The sequence below is a fragment of the Parasteatoda tepidariorum genome, chromosome 9 (assembly GCF_982258835.1).
Source record: "Parasteatoda tepidariorum strain Cologne lab strain chromosome 9, Ptep-v5.0, whole genome shotgun sequence".
In the NCBI taxonomy this organism is placed as follows: Eukaryota; Metazoa; Arthropoda; class Arachnida; order Araneae; family Theridiidae; genus Parasteatoda; species Parasteatoda tepidariorum.
Window position 1 is genome coordinate 10769959 of NC_141763.1, and position 17706 is coordinate 10787664.

The window sequence follows — 17706 nt, forward strand, 5'->3', positions numbered from 1 at the left end:
TTTGAAAAGTTTCCTTTTGTTTTTTAGAAAGTTAAAGTAATTGTCCTCTTTTTTTCTCTAAAATCTGCAAATTTCTCAATATGTTTTAGTGCAACAAATTGCTTGGAATTAGTTTTTTTTTTTTAAATATATTATTTTTATTTAACAGAAGTTTTTACTTTTCTGAAGCCTTAAATTGAACATGCAAAATTGATAAGATATTTAAGGAAGTGAATCAATAGCAAAATGACAAGAAAATAGTTCAGAGATATTAGATAATCACAATCTTGTCAAGTAAGGTGGTCTTTCTACACTTAGGGAGGGTAATAAACTGATAGGATTATCTTGCTGAAGTCAGTAAGAGTACAAAAGAAAAACAAATTTATAAATCAAATCTTTCTCATGAAAATTGTTACACAGGATATTGCTCTCCGCAATTAAATTTCTACTGCCTTTCTACCTATCCAGACAATTTTTTCTGGATGGGTTCTTGTGATTTCTTAAATAAGGATCAGTTTCTTAGATGAGAGGGAGATATGGCTTTTGTAATTAGTAGTTTGAATGTAGAATGTTTGAGTTTTCACAGCAATTACTTCTTACAAAGCAACGGTCAAGGAATTGCTCGTTGATGAAGGATAAGTGATCGTGTTTTGAAAATCAGAGACCGAACGCTATCCAAAAGGTGCAATTCGATGATTGTCGATGCCTACAAGCAGCGTGGACGCAGAAAGATCGTTTTCTCAAAAGAAAGAATAAAAATGTATTAAATGTTGAAAGACGAAGCATAAATGAGAATAATCTGACAATGTACAATACTTTGTACCAAGATTCTGTTCATTTAAATAAAAATATTAACATTGATTGAAATTAAAAGAAATACTTTTGTTGTGTTTCTTTTAAGCTTTTTTTATTACATGCCCAATTTCTGTCTTTTGCATCATTTATATAGTAAATTTTTTTATGTTTACAATCTGCGTAATTTCAACATTTTCCGCGAATTTTGGGTCTTTTTTTTCTGCAACAAACTTGCAGCCCTAGTTATGATTTGAAGAAGAAAAACAATTTATTGCTCAGATTAAAATAAAATAATCAGGGTTAAAAATTAAGAACTGTTAATCACTTGTTCTAAGGTTTAATACTTCTAGTAATATTCAGGGGTGTTTGTGCTCCGGGGAAACCCCGGAATTCTGGGGATTTTGAACTTTGATATCCGGAAATTCCAGATATCAAGAGGACTTAAAAACATGTATTTCAGATGAGTCACCTATAAAACTCTGAGAAACCTTCTACATTAGCAGAAAAGCAAACTACTTCTACCTCTGCATGTGCAGTTCTCGAGGAAATTTCTTTAACTGTAAATGAGGAAAATAAAAGTCAACCTTCCTGCAATTATGAAGTTCACCACAAAAGAAAGACAAGCCCACAAACATCAGAAAATTAAAAAAAGCAGCAGAAATTAGATAATTTTTTTTAAAGAATTAATTCAGGTAATTTAAAATATTTACATAAAATGTAGTAGTTTACATGTTTGAAAATTTATGGTTATTAATTTTGCAAAAAAAGTAATTCATTGAACTTTTATAATTAGGTCATTCAATACTTCATAATTGTAATTTTTCATTCCCCCCCCTTCTCGAAACTCCAAAATGTCGGTAGTAAGTCCGTAAAAGTTACAGGGGATTTTTTGGGGTCCCACAAATACCCCTGAATATTGGAATATTACTAGCTTCCTAGTCTTACATATTTTTACTGCTTCTTTTACATCTCTGTATTAGAGTTTCATTAACAAAATCAAGGTGAATTTAAATGAAAAATTACTTTACAAAGAATGTGTAATGTTCACAATGTGATGAACAATGCTATTTTGTGACAAAGCGCAAATCAAAACACTATACAGAAAATTAACATACAATTTCTTTAAATCATGAAAATTTATTTTATGTGATCAGAGTTAAATTTTACTGGCCATGGATCACTCCTATTTTCAAGTCCTGATAGGTTAAGAAATTGTATTATGTAAGTAATTGAGTTCATTTAAAAATATCAATTTATGTCCTTACATTAGTACCTTTTTTTTTTTTTTTTTTTTTTTTTTTTTTTTTTTTTTTTTTGCTTGCAATAATGTTCCACTTTGTTTATCCATCAGAATCTATAGATTTCTGTTTATTTGTATTTATATACATTCTTTTCTTATTGACAGGCAAGTGACAACAGAAGAAGGTGAAAGGAAAGCAAAGGAGCTAAACGTTATGTTTATAGAAACCAGTGCAAAATCTGGATACAATGTCAAACAGGTATGTTGATTTTATTTAGCATCTTCATATGTGATGGTAGAGGTTTCCATTTTCCTCATGTAAATTTAATTATCAGATCAAAACTTCCCACATGTCTGATGTGAGGTAATATTTCACGCTTATCATTCTATAGTCAAAACATTTCCCACTTGAAGGTTTCCTATCAATCATAATATACTGGAAATTTTTTTTTTTTTCTATTTTAAATTTATATGCAATTTATTTATGTCCTCTTTAATCCTTCTTTTAACTGATTTTGCAGCCCGCCTTGCTTAGCCTTTGATCCCAATCAATTTTCTCTCTTACCCTTTATAAGTATCTTTTTTCAATTTTTTAAGTGATTTTAAATTTTAAAGTTATTATCTTTAAATAAATAGGTGTTTTTTTTAATGCTCTTTTAAATGTTTACTTTCTCATAATTTTCAGTTTAAATTATAGGAAAAAGCTTTTAAGTTGTTTATCAATTAATCATTTTTTGCTAGTTTGCTTTTTTTGGAAAAAAAATATGCACAGAGATTTTTTTTTAGCATGTGTTTAATTATTTTTATAAACTACAAATGTTTCGCTCGCTTTGAAAATGAGAGAGAATATACTCAAACAATAGTATGAGAGGATAATTTAAAAATTGTTGACCATAAAATTCAGTTATTACTTAATATTACACATTTAGATAAATATTTACACCCTTATTTAGTATAAATCCTTTCAAAACTCAAAGTGCTCTGCCCTTTTTTATTTCTAGGGAGAATTCTGGATAGTAAACCAGGGTGTAGTACTTGCCACAGATTAAAATCATTTTTGCTCTCAGAGCATTTGATTTCATTAAATGGCTGATTTCATAAACCAGTTTACACCTAGGAAAAAAATGTTGTTTTTTTAATGGTGGGCTCTTGGAACTATTGTCCATTGGCCACAGAAAATGTCAAAACTGCTAACTCTCTTTTCGTTATCCAGTGTGCGAAGCCACGGTGGTGGAGCAGCTTCGCCCACGTCACACTACCACAACCTGTTTATAGGGCGGGTCACATTCACACGCAAAGGAGAACGTGTTTATGGAGTCCGATTCGCGCGATTTTGGGCGTCTCTCTTTTTTTCAGCTATTACAACCATGTATTTCATGATTTTTAATTACTTTTTTTTTATTGTGATGATTATTTACAAAATTTAATAAATTGGTAAAGCTCACATATAATTTGTGCGTTTTTCTCCCAACAAAATGTGACAATATTATCCATAATATAAAAATAAAAAATTATTGCTTATTCAATTTGAAAAATATATATAGTCTTTTTTGTAAACACAGCGTATTTGTTACTTTCAATTAGTAACGTACATGATTGTTATAATTAAAAGTATCTTGCAGAAAGATGTTTGTGCTAGAGAGATTCGTAGCAGATAGGTCGAAAAAATTCTGCTACAGGGCAAATCAACAGATTTGTAATGAGATTTAGAACAGTAGAACATGGAAATGTCTTTATTATAAGACGGTTTTATTGAAGCTTTGTATAATGCATGCACATAATCTGATTCTTTGTTTTGTGCATTATTTGGTATTCTCTCTCTCCGCCATTCATTTTCTCTGCAAAGACTGGAAATATCTCCCCCTTTTCGCAATTCATGCATGCTCAAAATATACTAAATATTGTTATTACCACATATTAGAAAAATCAACTATAGGGGTGAACAACCTGAGGTCCGCGGGCCTCTTGTGGCCTGCCGGAACTTTTGAATGCAATACAAAAATTTCTTTTAATTTGGTTTTTTTAAACATCATAAATTTACTTTAAAATATTTAATTCAAATTTATATCACTCCATAATTTTTTCCACTTTCATACTGTAAGCTTCTTTTTGGTTAGAATTTATATCCAACAAATATATATATTTAATAAATTATTTATTTAGAAGAATGCAAATGGTTTTTTTTTTTTAGAAAAAGTATCCATTTTTTTTAGTTTTAAATAAACTAAAGTAATTAAAAGTATTTAATTTTCTGAAACTATGTTATTAAGTTTACTGACTGAAATATTTAATGCTTAGTACACTAATGTTTATTTAAAAATCATCATATTTGCCACTAACATGACTAAATATGCGTGCTGCCCTTCGTTAATCTACCTGCTGTGCAAGTGGCCCTTCACTCAGAAAGGTTGTGCACCCCTAGTCAACTGTAATTTTTATTTTTTCCTATTTGGTTTTATTCTTTGTTGTGTGACATTATTCCTGTTTTCAGCTTTTCAGACGCGTAGCTGCAGCTTTGCCAGGAATGGAAACTCCTGAAAGAACAAAAGAGGATAGTATCCTTTTTCTTAAAGTTTCTTTTCTTTCTTTCTTTTGTTATTTTATTTATTTAAAAAAAATTTTTGCCTGCACTTTTGTGAATGCTTTTCTTTGACAATGCATCAAAGTCTTGGCTTATTGCTTTTTAAATTTTTTATTTTCTATATGTTTTGTGAACAGTTATAAATTTGATTTTTGTTTCTATTGTGCATAGCTGCCAACATTTTTTCAGAATACAACAGTGAAATTATTGAAATTTAGGAAACAATTAAACATTTTTCTATATTTCCTATTTAAATTAAGCAAATAATAACATGGGAAACTAAACTCAATATTTTTAATATTACTTTTCTTTTCTGAATTTTGCATTAAAGATGAATAAACATTTTTAGTGTCTCAAGTTTTCATATGTGACCCCAAATTTAAACATTTTTCAAAAATTCTTTTTAAACTCTGAAAATTTATGTAAGAAATCCACTTCTAAAATAGTACAATTAAATTGCTTTCTTTGAGAATTACAATGATTTTTTTTTTCATAAATGTCTTGAAAATCAGTGAAGTGTATATTTATTTCTATTATTGATAAATTTCAAATTTTTGAAGGAAAAAAAACAACTTCGTACTAACATTTTTCTGACTGTAATTATTATTATTACTACTTTTTTTCATGTTTAGATCATAAAATTTATTTATTGTGCGAAGATATTGTATTCCTTTGCTAATGAATCAGATTTTCTTCTTTAAATTCAAAGTAAATTTTGCATGATTAGTGCTGTTTCTTAAAAGGTCCTTAAATCATAAAACTTTTTTAAAGCCTGCAAAAGTAATATTTTTTTTATCTTAATTTTACCCATTCAAATATCACTTTAATAAACTAATATTTTTGACATATTTTATTGACCAAAATAGCCTCCCTATAAGTACTGCTCAGAAACGAGTGTGCCCCAGAAAAAGTCCGGATTTTTCGCTAACCGCGATCCGAAAATCCGAGCTCCAGAAGTTTGAAGAAATCATTGATCACATTTATGTATAAAAATTCTTGTACATTTTATTTAAAAATATCAGAACTAGAAATTTTACTTGACATCTCTTTCATTTGTAAATATTTTTTTTCTGGTTGAATAATAATTGTGATTAGAGATAAAAGTAATCTTATACAAAATTATTAATTTAAATTATGCTGCATATGACTTATTTAGAATTTCATGTTGCGAAAATATCAATGATTTAATTTTATAAAGACATAAATTTTTTGAAATGCGTCATGAATTATTTTATTCAAGAAATTTTCAGGATTTTTGAGTTGGGCTTACAAACACCCATGGTATTGCCATTAATTATTGCTTAAAACTTAATTAATAAAGTTTCTAATATCACAACAAATAGTTAGATTTTATTTACATATAAGGCTTCTGGGTGGCAGCTATGCTTGTTGCATGGTTTGTAATCTTCTCCTTTTTTTGTTTTTATTCCTTGACTTTGTGCTTTAGTTGTTGATGTGGATCTCAAAGATGCTCCTAGTGAACCGCCTAAGCCGGATGGTGGTTGCATGTGCTGAAATGTTGTTTTGAATTTGGCTTATATGGCTGCTTGCCTTGGCTGGTCCAATTTTGTACTTAATCCCTTAAGAAGACTCAAGTCATATCTAATAAAAGTCTTCTACATAGCATTTTTTTGCAGACTGCTTGAGTTATATTTATTTAAGAGATACATTAACGCGTTAATAGCATTTTTGATTTATGTTCGTAATTAGTTCTGTTTTTTATTATTTTTTTTTATTGACTGCATGATGAAAGCAGCTTGTGTTAATTTATTTCATATATTTTTTTTATTTCTTATTATTATCTTACTCTCACTAAAACATCCTTGGAAATTGTGATTTATTGTGTGTGTATATATGAAGAATACGTAGTTTGTATGTAAGTTGAGAAAATTTGTGTAGAAACTAAAAAAGTCTCTTCTTTATAAGTACAGTTGACTCTCAATATATTGAACCCTGTCATCTAGCAAAAAAGGCTATTGTAATGTTAGGTACTGATAATGTGAATTTACAAAAGTAACATAAATATTTATTTATAACTGATAAATGCTGGATTAAGTTTGACTAAACCATAGTTAAAAAGTATTGGGACCCTGACAAAATAATTGATAATTATGTAACATAACATATGTTGCGAGCAACCATTTTCTATAAATAGCTAATACCCAGAAAACTTTTAAGTCTTAACAAAATCAAGAGGAATAAATTTAATATTATTATTTAAACTATAATTATTTAATGAATTATTTAAAGTAAACTCTAATTCACATACTTTTGTAGTCCAAACCCAATTAGAATAATAATATATTCAAAATTATTTAAAGATCTTTCACATTTATTTTGCAGAAAAATGGTGGTTTAAATTTCTATAATGTACTGTCGAGTAACCAATTTTCAATGGAAGAATAACTTATTTTCAAAGTGCAAAAGAGGTTCACTCTTGTTTAAGAAAAGATCTCGATGAAAAAAAAAATTACTTTAGTTCAATTCATATGTTCTTATGAACATGAAAATAATGTATGTAATTTTGCATCTGTGGAACATAAAAGGGGACTTAATGTACTGCTTGTCAATAAGAATAAATAACTAAATAATAGAGTAATAAATAAATGGAAGAATCAATACTAAAATATATATACCGTATTAATAAACTTGTCGAAACAAAAATATTCCTAGATATGATTTTAATCTTTTCTAAAACTTTAAAAAGGTGATTTTATTTATAAATATCTATTTTTGCTGAGATTTTCTTGGAGATGAAATGAAAAAAATCAAATTACATTTTGTTTGCTAAGTGAAATAAATTAGCATATTTTAAGCAATAAAAGTTTAGTGGGTTAAGTATTCAAAGTAGCATGCTATTGACATACGTAAATAGCATTGTATCTATGGAATAACAAAAGGGTTGTTAATAATGGAAAGGATGTTGATATAGTGGTCAGATGTAATAATAATAAATGTAGTCTGTATTTGTAAATTTAAAGAGACAATAATCTTTCTGGATATGATTTTAATCTTTTCTAAAACTTTAAAAGGATGATTTTATTTAGAAGTATTTACAGGGTATCTGTGCACCTGGAAATTCATGAATTTCGGTATTGAACAAAATTTGCCATGAAATGTCATGATTTTAACTGTTTTTTTTTAAAAAAGAAAAATCATGGAAAGTCATGGATTTAGGTCGCCGAAAAATCTAATTTTTAAAATTGTATCCCCCCCCCTCAATTTCACAGTGTTCCGAATATCTGAATTTGTAACGAAACTCCACTCACAGTAATATTTTATTCAAATATAAAATGTTTTTATCCTGTTCTTTAAAAATTATGTTGTTCTTCCAAAAAATGAAAGAAAGAACATCATTTCTAGATCAAATTATTCTATAAACTTTTGTAATTACAGATTTTTTTTATTTATTTATTTTATCAATTTAAAATTCTTGCTGAAATTAGCCAGTCATTGGCTCTTTTTTTTAAAATTCTGAAATAAGAACAGAAAAATTAGTATTTCTTTCCTTTCGGATAAACAAAAAAAAAAGTATCTTTAGAATATAATTTTGCAGTAAAAAAGGAAAACAAAATTTTGCTTTTGTATTTTTTTCAGCTATTTTATTACTTCAACTTTTTCTTTACCCTGTTTTTTAAATTTAAAACCAATAAAAATGAAGATGCAGAGTATAACAGTTTTGGTTATGCTTATCATTTCGATTAATGTTGTTATAATGCTTTTTTAAGTTTATTGTTGTGTTAATGTAGAATCGGAGAAAATAATAATATCTTTAAGTCATGAAAAATTCTTGTAGTTACTCATGGAAAGTGGATTTGAAAATCTAAAATGTAGCAGATACCCTGTATTTGTAGTTGATTTAAAAATGGAATGCTTCTGTTTATTAGTGTTGGCTTATATTATGCTAAATGGAGCTGATAGCATGGTCTTTACTACTTTTAGCTGTGCATGTTGCTTGTATTTTAACTTTTGAAATTGCTCCAGATGATATTTTGGGTACAAATTATTTATAACATAGAGTATCTTGTATAATTCTGTAACATATACATTTTTTATATTAAGGTCTATTTATATATACATTCTGAACATTGAATATATTGAGGTGTGATTTTATATTGTGAATTTTCGTCGAATAAAAATGTGCTTCCTATTAATGGTCAATTTAATAAAAAGTATTTTAATATAATATATACATTTCTATAAAACAAAGCTAAAGGAAGTTTGCGTTTATATATTTAAACCAATCATTATGATGTGGGTTATTTATTATTTGTTAAGATGTATAACCTAGCTTCTATTAAGTTTATTGTTTTGGTTCTTTGGTGTTTTAGTGATATTTTCTTATAATTTGATGTTTGTAAATAGAATTGGGTTGATAAATCCTTTGTAGATTCATATTTTTGTGTATACATTTTTGTCTATACTAACTTTCTTAAATCCAGTTACTGTTATAGAATGTTAACTTGCTTTTTTTTTAGAAGGATTTAAGTTCCTCAATTCGAGGGGATTTGATAGAAAAAGATTTAAGAGAATGCTCAGGGATCTGTCCTGGGTAAATTCACTCCCGTTTAGCGGTACCTTCACAAATTCAACTTTAGGAAAAATGGTAGTTTCATAAAATACTTTTAAAGCAAGTTTTAAGATCCTCCCCATCTCATCATAAAATTTTATTTTTGTATCCCTGTAAAAAACAATAATTCCGGGTTTAATAACACATTTTGGCTTGCAATGTATCCCTCCCGCTGATTCTTATGGTGTAGTAGAATAATTTGCCTCCCCAGTTTGGAGAGAGAATGTTCCCAAAATGCTGTGGGATGTATATATGAAACATTTATAAACATTAATTAAAACTTATATTTTTTTTATGAAAAATTTTTTCTCTGTGAAATTTTTGTAATGTATGACCCAGACAAAAATGTTTGCACAGTGATAATAAATGTACCTTCACAAATTCAACTTTAGGAAAAATGGTAGTTTCATAAAATACTTTTAAAGCAAGTTTTAAGATCCTCCCCATCTCATCATAAAATTTTATTTTTGTATCCCTGTAAAAAACAATAATTCCGGGTTTAATAACACATTTTGGCTTGCAATGTATCCCTCCCGCTGATTCTTATGGTGTAGTAGAATAATTTGCCTCCCCAGTTTGGAGAGAGAATGTTCCCAAAATGCTGTGGGATGTATATATGAAACATTTATAAACATTAATTAAAACTTATATTTTTTTTATGAAAAATTTTTTCTCTGTGAAATTTTTGTAATGTATGACCCAGACAAAAATGTTTGCACAGTGATAATAAATGTACCTTCACAAATTCAACTTTAGGAAAAATGGTAGTTTCATAAAATACTTTTAAAGCAAGTTTTAAGATCCTCCCCATCTCATCATAAAATTTTATTTTTGTATCCCTGTAAAAAACAATAATTCCGGGTTTAATAACACATTTTGGCTTGCAATGTATCCCTCCCGCTGATTCTTATGGTGTAGTAGAATAATTTGCCTCCCCAGTTTGGAGAGAGAATGTTCCCAAAATGCTGTGGGATGTATATATGAAACATTTATAAACATTAATTAAAACTTATATTTTTTTTATGAAAAATTTTTTCTCTGTGAAATTTTTGTAATGTATGACCCAGACAAAAATGTTTGCACAGTGATAATAAATGTACCTTCACAAATTCAACTTTAGGAAAAATGGTAGTTTCATAAAATACTTTTAAAGCAAGTTTTAAGATCCTCCCCATCTCATCATAAAATTTTATTTTTGTATCCCTGTAAAAAACAATAATTCCGGGTTTAATAACACATTTTGGCTTGCAATGTATCCCTCCCGCTGATTCTTATGGTGTAGTAGAATAATTTGCCTCCCCAGTTTGGAGAGAGAATGTTCCCAAAATGCTGTGGGATGTATATATGAAACATTTATAAACATTAATTAAAACTTATATTTTTTTTATGAAAAATTTTTTCTCTGTGAAATTTTTGTAATGTATGACCCAGACAAAAATGTTTGCACAGTGATAATAAATGTACCTTCACAAATTCAACTTTAGGAAAAATGGTAGTTTCATAAAATACTTTTAAAGCAAGTTTTAAGATCCTCCCCATCTCATCATAAAATTTTATTTTTGTATCCCTGTAAAAAACAATAATTCCGGGTTTAATAACACATTTTGGCTTGCAATGTATCCCTCCCGCTGATTCTTATGGTGTAGTAGAATAATTTGCCTCCCCAGTTTGGAGAGAGAATGTTCCCAAAATGCTGTGGGATGTATATATGAAACATTTATAAACATTAATTAAAACTTATATTTTTTTTATGAAAAATTTTTTCTCTGTGAAATTTTTGTAATGTATGACCCAGACAAAAATGTTTGCACAGTGATAATAAATGTACCTTCACAAATTCAACTTTAGGAAAAATGGTAGTTTCATAAAATACTTTTAAAGCAAGTTTTAAGATCCTCCCCATCTCATCATAAAATTTTATTTTTGTATCCCTGTAAAAAACAATAATTCCGGGTTTAATAACACATTTTGGCTTGCAATGTATCCCTCCCGCTGATTCTTATGGTGTAGTAGAATAATTTGCCTCCCCAGTTTGGAGAGAGAATGTTCCCAAAATGCTGTGGGATGTATATATGAAACATTTATAAACATTAATTAAAACTTATATTTTTTTTATGAAAAATTTTTTCTCTGTGAAATTTTTGTAATGTATGACCCAGACAAAAATGTTTGCACAGTGATAATAAATGTACCTTCACAAATTCAACTTTAGGAAAAATGGTAGTTTCATAAAATACTTTTAAAGCAAGTTTTAAGATCCTCCCCATCTCATCATAAAATTTTATTTTTGTATCCCTGTAAAAAACAATAATTCCGGGTTTAATAACACATTTTGGCTTGCAATGTATCCCTCCCGCTGATTCTTATGGTGTAGTAGAATAATTTGCCTCCCCAGTTTGGAGAGAGAATGTTCCCAAAATGCTGTGGGATGTATATATGAAACATTTATAAACATTAATTAAAACTTATATTTTTTTTATGAAAAATTTTTTCTCTGTGAAATTTTTGTAATGTATGACCCAGACAAAAATGTTTGCACAGTGATAATAAATGTACCTTCACAAATTCAACTTTAGGAAAAATGGTAGTTTCATAAAATACTTTTAAAGCAAGTTTTAAGATCCTCCCCATCTCATCATAAAATTTTATTTTTGTATCCCTGTAAAAAACAATAATTCCGGGTTTAATAACACATTTTGGCTTGCAATGTATCCCTCCCGCTGATTCTTATGGTGTAGTAGAATAATTTGCCTCCCCAGTTTGGAGAGAGAATGTTCCCAAAATGCTGTGGGATGTATATATGAAACATTTATAAACATTAATTAAAACTTATATTTTTTTTATGAAAAATTTTTGTAATGTATGACCCAGACAAAAATGTTTGCACAGTGATAATAACTTTTAGTGCTAGTACTGTTAAATGCTTGTTTTTATTAAACTCTAGTTGCAATTTAACTGTGGAAAATGAATATATAGATTTTTAAATTTGGATACAATTTTAAGCCCAAAATTTTACAGTGTCAAAATTATTTTTGAATATAATTTTGAGGGGGAAAATATATTGAAATTTACCAGTCATAAATGATTTTTATTTGTAGTGACAATTTTTGAAAATATTTTCTTACTTTGCCATGTTGTGTTGATTTTTAATGTAATTTTTAAAAATTATGTCGAAATTTTCACAAAATAGGTACCTCTAAAAAAACTAGACAGACCCCTGATGTGGGAGAAACTCTTCATGTCAAATTCTCGTTCACCTTCACGAGTAATTTAAAGTTTTAAGCGGGTTTAGGTTACCCATGAAGTTACAAGTGCTCACAATTTCTTTTTCTTTCAATATACAGTAGGGAACCGATTATCCAGAACGGTCGGGACCATCGCTATTCCGGATGACTGATTTTTCCGGTTTTCTGAATCACTACAAAAAGCCGTTTTTTTTTTATTGTTAAACCAACTAAAAAAAAAAATATTTGGAAATAATCTTAAAAATAAGAAAAAACAATGAAGTAATACACTAATGATTATTTCCAAAATGATGGTAAGGTAAACATCTTTATTCTTTAAAAAAAGAAAGAAAAATCGTAAAATCTTGTGAGGAAAAAAATATATTTTTTTAAAATGGCGAGAAAATTTATCGAATTTCGTTCCGGTTTTCTGATTTCTGGATAACGGGTTGGGTTCTGTACTGTATCAAAATGCAAACGAATTGTGACTTGATTGCGTAGGATTACATAGTTGGAAAAATATCTTGCAATAATTTGTTTTTATTTTGATATTTTGGAAAAGTTTTCTTCATTTGAAATTTCATAGTTCATAGCTGCCAAGTCTCCTGTTTTTTAACAATTACTCATGTATTTTACGACTATTTCCTGTTTACTCGTATATTCTCAAATTTCTCAGTATTTGTTAAAGAAATTTTTAAAAAAAATTTTGCAAACAAATATCCACTGATAGCAAAAATACTTCTCTTATTCCTCAACCGAAGGTGCTATTGCCAGTACTGGAGTGTTTAGAGTGTTTAGAGTTTTAAGTAATTATAAATAATGGTTTAAAAAAGTCTTTTTTAGATTAAGATTTATATACAAATTTTTTTATTTATCTAAATGTAAGTGCTTATATTATTTCCAATTTTGAATTTCTCTTTTGGACTTACATGATTATGCATTATCAAAACTTTACTCGTAGCCTAGAAAATTTCATTAGTAAAATCTCTGTTATTTTATTTCCCTAATATTGGCAGGTATGATCCTGCTGTGATTTGTTTGCATTTTGATGTTTTGGAAATGTTTTCTTCATTTGAAACTTCGTAGTTTACTCTAGGTTCACCTTAATTCATTTTTCTCTAAATATTAAAAGGCCAATGGAGGTGGAACAGAATTTCCCGTGAAAAGATTCTCCTGTAGTATAGTGTTACACTATGTGCTTAACTGCAATAATAAAAATTAAGGATTAAAGCCTAGGATCACAAAAAATTGGGATGTTGCACGACAGAGAGAATACTTAAACCTAAAACAAAACTTGAATCATAAATATATACAGTACCGCTCAAAAGTATCAGTACACCTAGAAACTTATAAAAAAATGGCAAAATTCAAAATGTCATAACTAAAGTGTTAAAAATGATCAAAAATGCTTCTGCTTTAGCTCATTTTAAAGCTTAAAATCTCTCCTTTTATGCACTTTAATTGTTTTTAATTAATATATTTTGCAACTATGCACAATTACACTCTAAACAATCATAGAAAATTGTATTAATTTTTTGTGAAGTTTGACGCGATGTACGGGCACAAAGGGGATAGATATTGTTAATTTTTATTATACCATTGAAAAATTTGAACTTTTAGCTTTCATTTAAAAAAAAATTCCAAAAAAACATGTTTTTTGACGAAGTTATTGTCAAATAAAAAAAAAGTTTTTTTTTCAGAATTAATGATTTTTCAGCAATTATAATGAATTTTAGTGTAATTATAATATGTTATGAAAATTTTTTAATTAAAATAAATTGAAATTTAATATTTCTCGATAATATTATTTCATAATTTATTATAACAATTTTAACTTTTACGAATTTAACGAACCTGAATAGTTCCTGTGCGGAATTCATTATAATTGCTGAAAAATCATTAAAATCTGAATAAAACCTTTTTTTTTATTTGACAATAACTTCGTCAAAAAACATGTTTTTTTGGAATTTTTTTTTATAAATGAAAGCTAAAAGTCCAAATTTTTCAATGGTATAATAAAAATTAACAATATCTATCCCCTTTGTGCCCGTACATCGCGTCAAACTTCAGAAAAAATTAATACAATTTTCTATGATTGTTTAGAGTGTAATTGTACATAGTTGCAAAATATATGAATTAAAAACAATTAGAGTGCATAAAAGTAGAGATTTTAAGCTTCAAAATGAGCTAAAGCAGAAGCATTTTTGATCATTTTTAAAGAAGTTATGACACTTTGAGTTTCTAGGTGTACTGATACTTTTGAGCGGTACTGTAGGTTTGTAATTAACATTAGCCAAGTTTTTTTTAAATTGTTTTTTTACTTTTTTTGAAAAAAAAAAGGATATTTTTGAAGCATTAATAAATGTAATTTGAAGAAGTTTTTTATTTTCTTGTTAAAAATATCAAGTCTTCGATATTATTGTTTTATATTTTTATGCTAGAGGTGATTGTGTCGATTTGGGCCAATTCTTTTTTTTTTTTTATCTAATATTACTTTCTTTTTTTGTCAGCTGTTGTAAAGAAGGAAACAAAATGGGATATTTAAGATTTGGTTTTAAATGAATCATTTTCAAGTCTTACTTATTTTTTTTTCGATGTAATTTTTGATGAGTTTTTTTCTTATTTTTTTTTAAAGTTTTTAAAAATGGCATAAAGATTTTAGTTTCATTTTAAAGTATTCATATCCTTTTTGTACCAGCGCTTTTGGGTAAATATCTTGATATAAAAAGTAAATTAGGAGCTGGCTTAATGTTACTCTATTTATTTGCTTAATTGTCAAAACAAAACTGTTATTGTTATTAAATTGTGACTATCTTTAACATGAGCTATGTTTTATCCCTTTAATAAATTAGGCATTTATTCACTAAACTTGCTTTATATATTTATTTCTTAATATTAACTTTTTATACACCTCATTGAAAGTCCTGTCCTTGTTTTTTTTTTTTTGATGTCCTTGATTAATCAGAAATTTTTTTTGAATTTTCGAAAATTTTCCTTTGTCAAATGTGGCTTTCATCAAATGTGGCTTTCATCAAATGTGGCTTTCATCAAATGTGGCTATTGTTATTTTTTAAAAATGTGTAAGCAAAAAAGAAATATATAGAAAAATGTTTTTCTAAATACTTTGATTATTTTTTTTTATGGAATATAATTCAGTGACAAAATAAGGCTGTTGTATTTTTCTTACCAATATTGATAAATTAAAAAAAAGAGTGAATTGATTTTTGTATCCAAACCAGTTCAGTCTATCAAAATTATTTAATTTCCATAAAATGAACTTAAATTTTTATCTCTATGAAAATTATTTTAAAATAATTATGAATATAATTTATTACAAAAAATATTACCTGTATTTTTTTCTCCTGTAAAATTTTTGTAGGTGTCAAATGGTTTTAAAATCATAGTCTTCATTTTCTGAAAATAGTAATGCTCCTATATATACAGTATTTTTTTCTTCTTCTTATAACGGGAAACGTTGAGAAAGTATTTATGAATTAGTATTTAAATATATATATATATATATGTTAATTTTACATTGATAAGCAATAAAACACACTAATGCTTAATTTGTGCTTTATATTTTTTGTTAAGAATAAGTTAAATGTAAAGTTCCCCCCTCCCCCCATTCGTCATTAATTCATTAACTTTTATTGATTCCGACATTTCTGTGTGCATAAAGTAATTTAGACATTGTTATAGTTTTTTTTTTCTATTTCTATGTCTTTAAAAGCATATGCCACTTAAATATAGTGCTATCATTCATTGATTTAATAGAATTGCATTTTTAAAACGCATTTTAAAAAATTAATAATATTGATTTGTTAGAAATGATATGGGAAATAAATTATTCATTAAAATTTTCTAACTTTGTTAAAAGAATTTCCTTTCTATATCATTCATGGTGCGTAGCATTTTTAAAAAGTGCTTAAAGGTGCTGATTTTCGATTTTTTAAAAGTCCTTAAAGGTGCTTTTTCCATAGGGTGTTTTTCAAAAGTGCTTAATTTTCCCTTTTCGAAGATGAGATTTTTTTTCTTTAAAATGTCGATTTCCGCCTGGTATTACGCTAAAACATGCTTTTCGCATTGTTCTATTAAACTTTTTTACAATTCATTCAAACAAGGCATTTCGGTTTACTGTCGGTCCGTAGCGTATGGAAGTGCCACTCATGTCACATGTTTGGCGAAGTACCTGCGGGTCCCCATGTGCATATACTGAGCTGGGTTTGGTGAGATTCTTGCACTCTCATGTGCAACTCTGATGCATTTTGGAAGATATTCTCAATTTCAGACTTCATTTTCTACCCTCTGAAATCAAACCGAAAAATCTCTGGATCTTTTTAGGGTGGCTAATATAATCATGAAAAGAGTTCTTTGTCAGAAACAAGTTATTTAATCATGATCATGTAAAGTCTTTGAAAATTATTTTGCATTTTGTTAATGTATAGTGCTCAAAAATATTTTTTGACTGCTTAAAAGGTGCTTATTTTCGGTTGAAAGATTTGGTTAGGCTCCCGGTCAATTTTATAAATATGATTTTTTTTTTTTTTTGCAAGACATTAAGTTTGCCAACAGTCAAGGCAGAATTTGACTGTAACCGTTTGTATACAAACTTGCTCAGTGCCTAAATTGTATATGACACACTTGAGTGCACTTCTCAACTCAAGCGTTTTAAGGGGAGCTAGTAAAACTATTTGCTTACATCTTATTAAATTTAGATGTTAAAAAAATGTTCTAGTTTTTCTTGGCAGCAAAAAAAGAATTTTTTTTTTTTTGCTTTTAATTTTGTGAAATGTATCTGCTTGTACTTGTATGTTTGGGTATTGTGAGGGGAAAATAGATCAGTACTATACTTGATAATACTATACTTAAGTATATACTTGATAATGTAAAAACTTCAAAAATTAATGAGATGGATGAAGTCTACATATTTTGAGCACTCGAAAACAGGCGCCCATTCTCTTGTCTCACCTGGTTTAAATGATGACTCTAAGTCACCAAAAATGAAACAGGAAATAAATGTGTTTAACTAGACTAAAAAATCGCCAAGAGGCAAATCAAGACAAAAAGCATTTTCAATCAGTATGGCAAGCAGGGAAAGACTCTTGTCGGTAACCAGGGAATCGCAAGCCTAAAGTAGCAAAATGAGCTAATGTTACAAAATTATGGCATTATCAAAATTAAATTAATGCCAATGGTAACAAAACAATGTGTGGCTGTAGATGATAATTTGAATTATCCATTATAAATCTTAATATAAATTTTAAAATGTGTTATTTGATGAAGCCTAGGTTGCATTTGCCAGTCATGTGGCAAATGG

The 17706-nt window shown here is 27.9% G+C and overlaps 1 protein-coding gene across 2 annotated transcripts in view; it reads left to right on the top strand.

Moving 5' to 3' along the window:
• Rab6 (RAS oncogene family member Rab6) overlaps window positions 1-17706 on the top strand; it is a 37832-nt gene that overhangs the window by 13425 nt on the left and 6701 nt on the right. The window contains exons 6-8 of one of the 2 annotated variants that reach the window (XM_043043417.3): window positions 2180-2273; window positions 4506-4569; window positions 6043-8745. In XM_043043417.3, coding sequence (XP_042899351.1) covers window positions 2180-2273; window positions 4506-4569; window positions 6043-6110 — 226 coding nt within the window. In that variant the 3' untranslated portion in view covers window positions 6111-8745. Of the gene's footprint in view, window positions 1-2179; window positions 2274-4505; window positions 4570-6042; window positions 8746-17706 lie in introns of those variants that run through there. The other variant, XM_043043418.3, reaches the window with a different exon arrangement.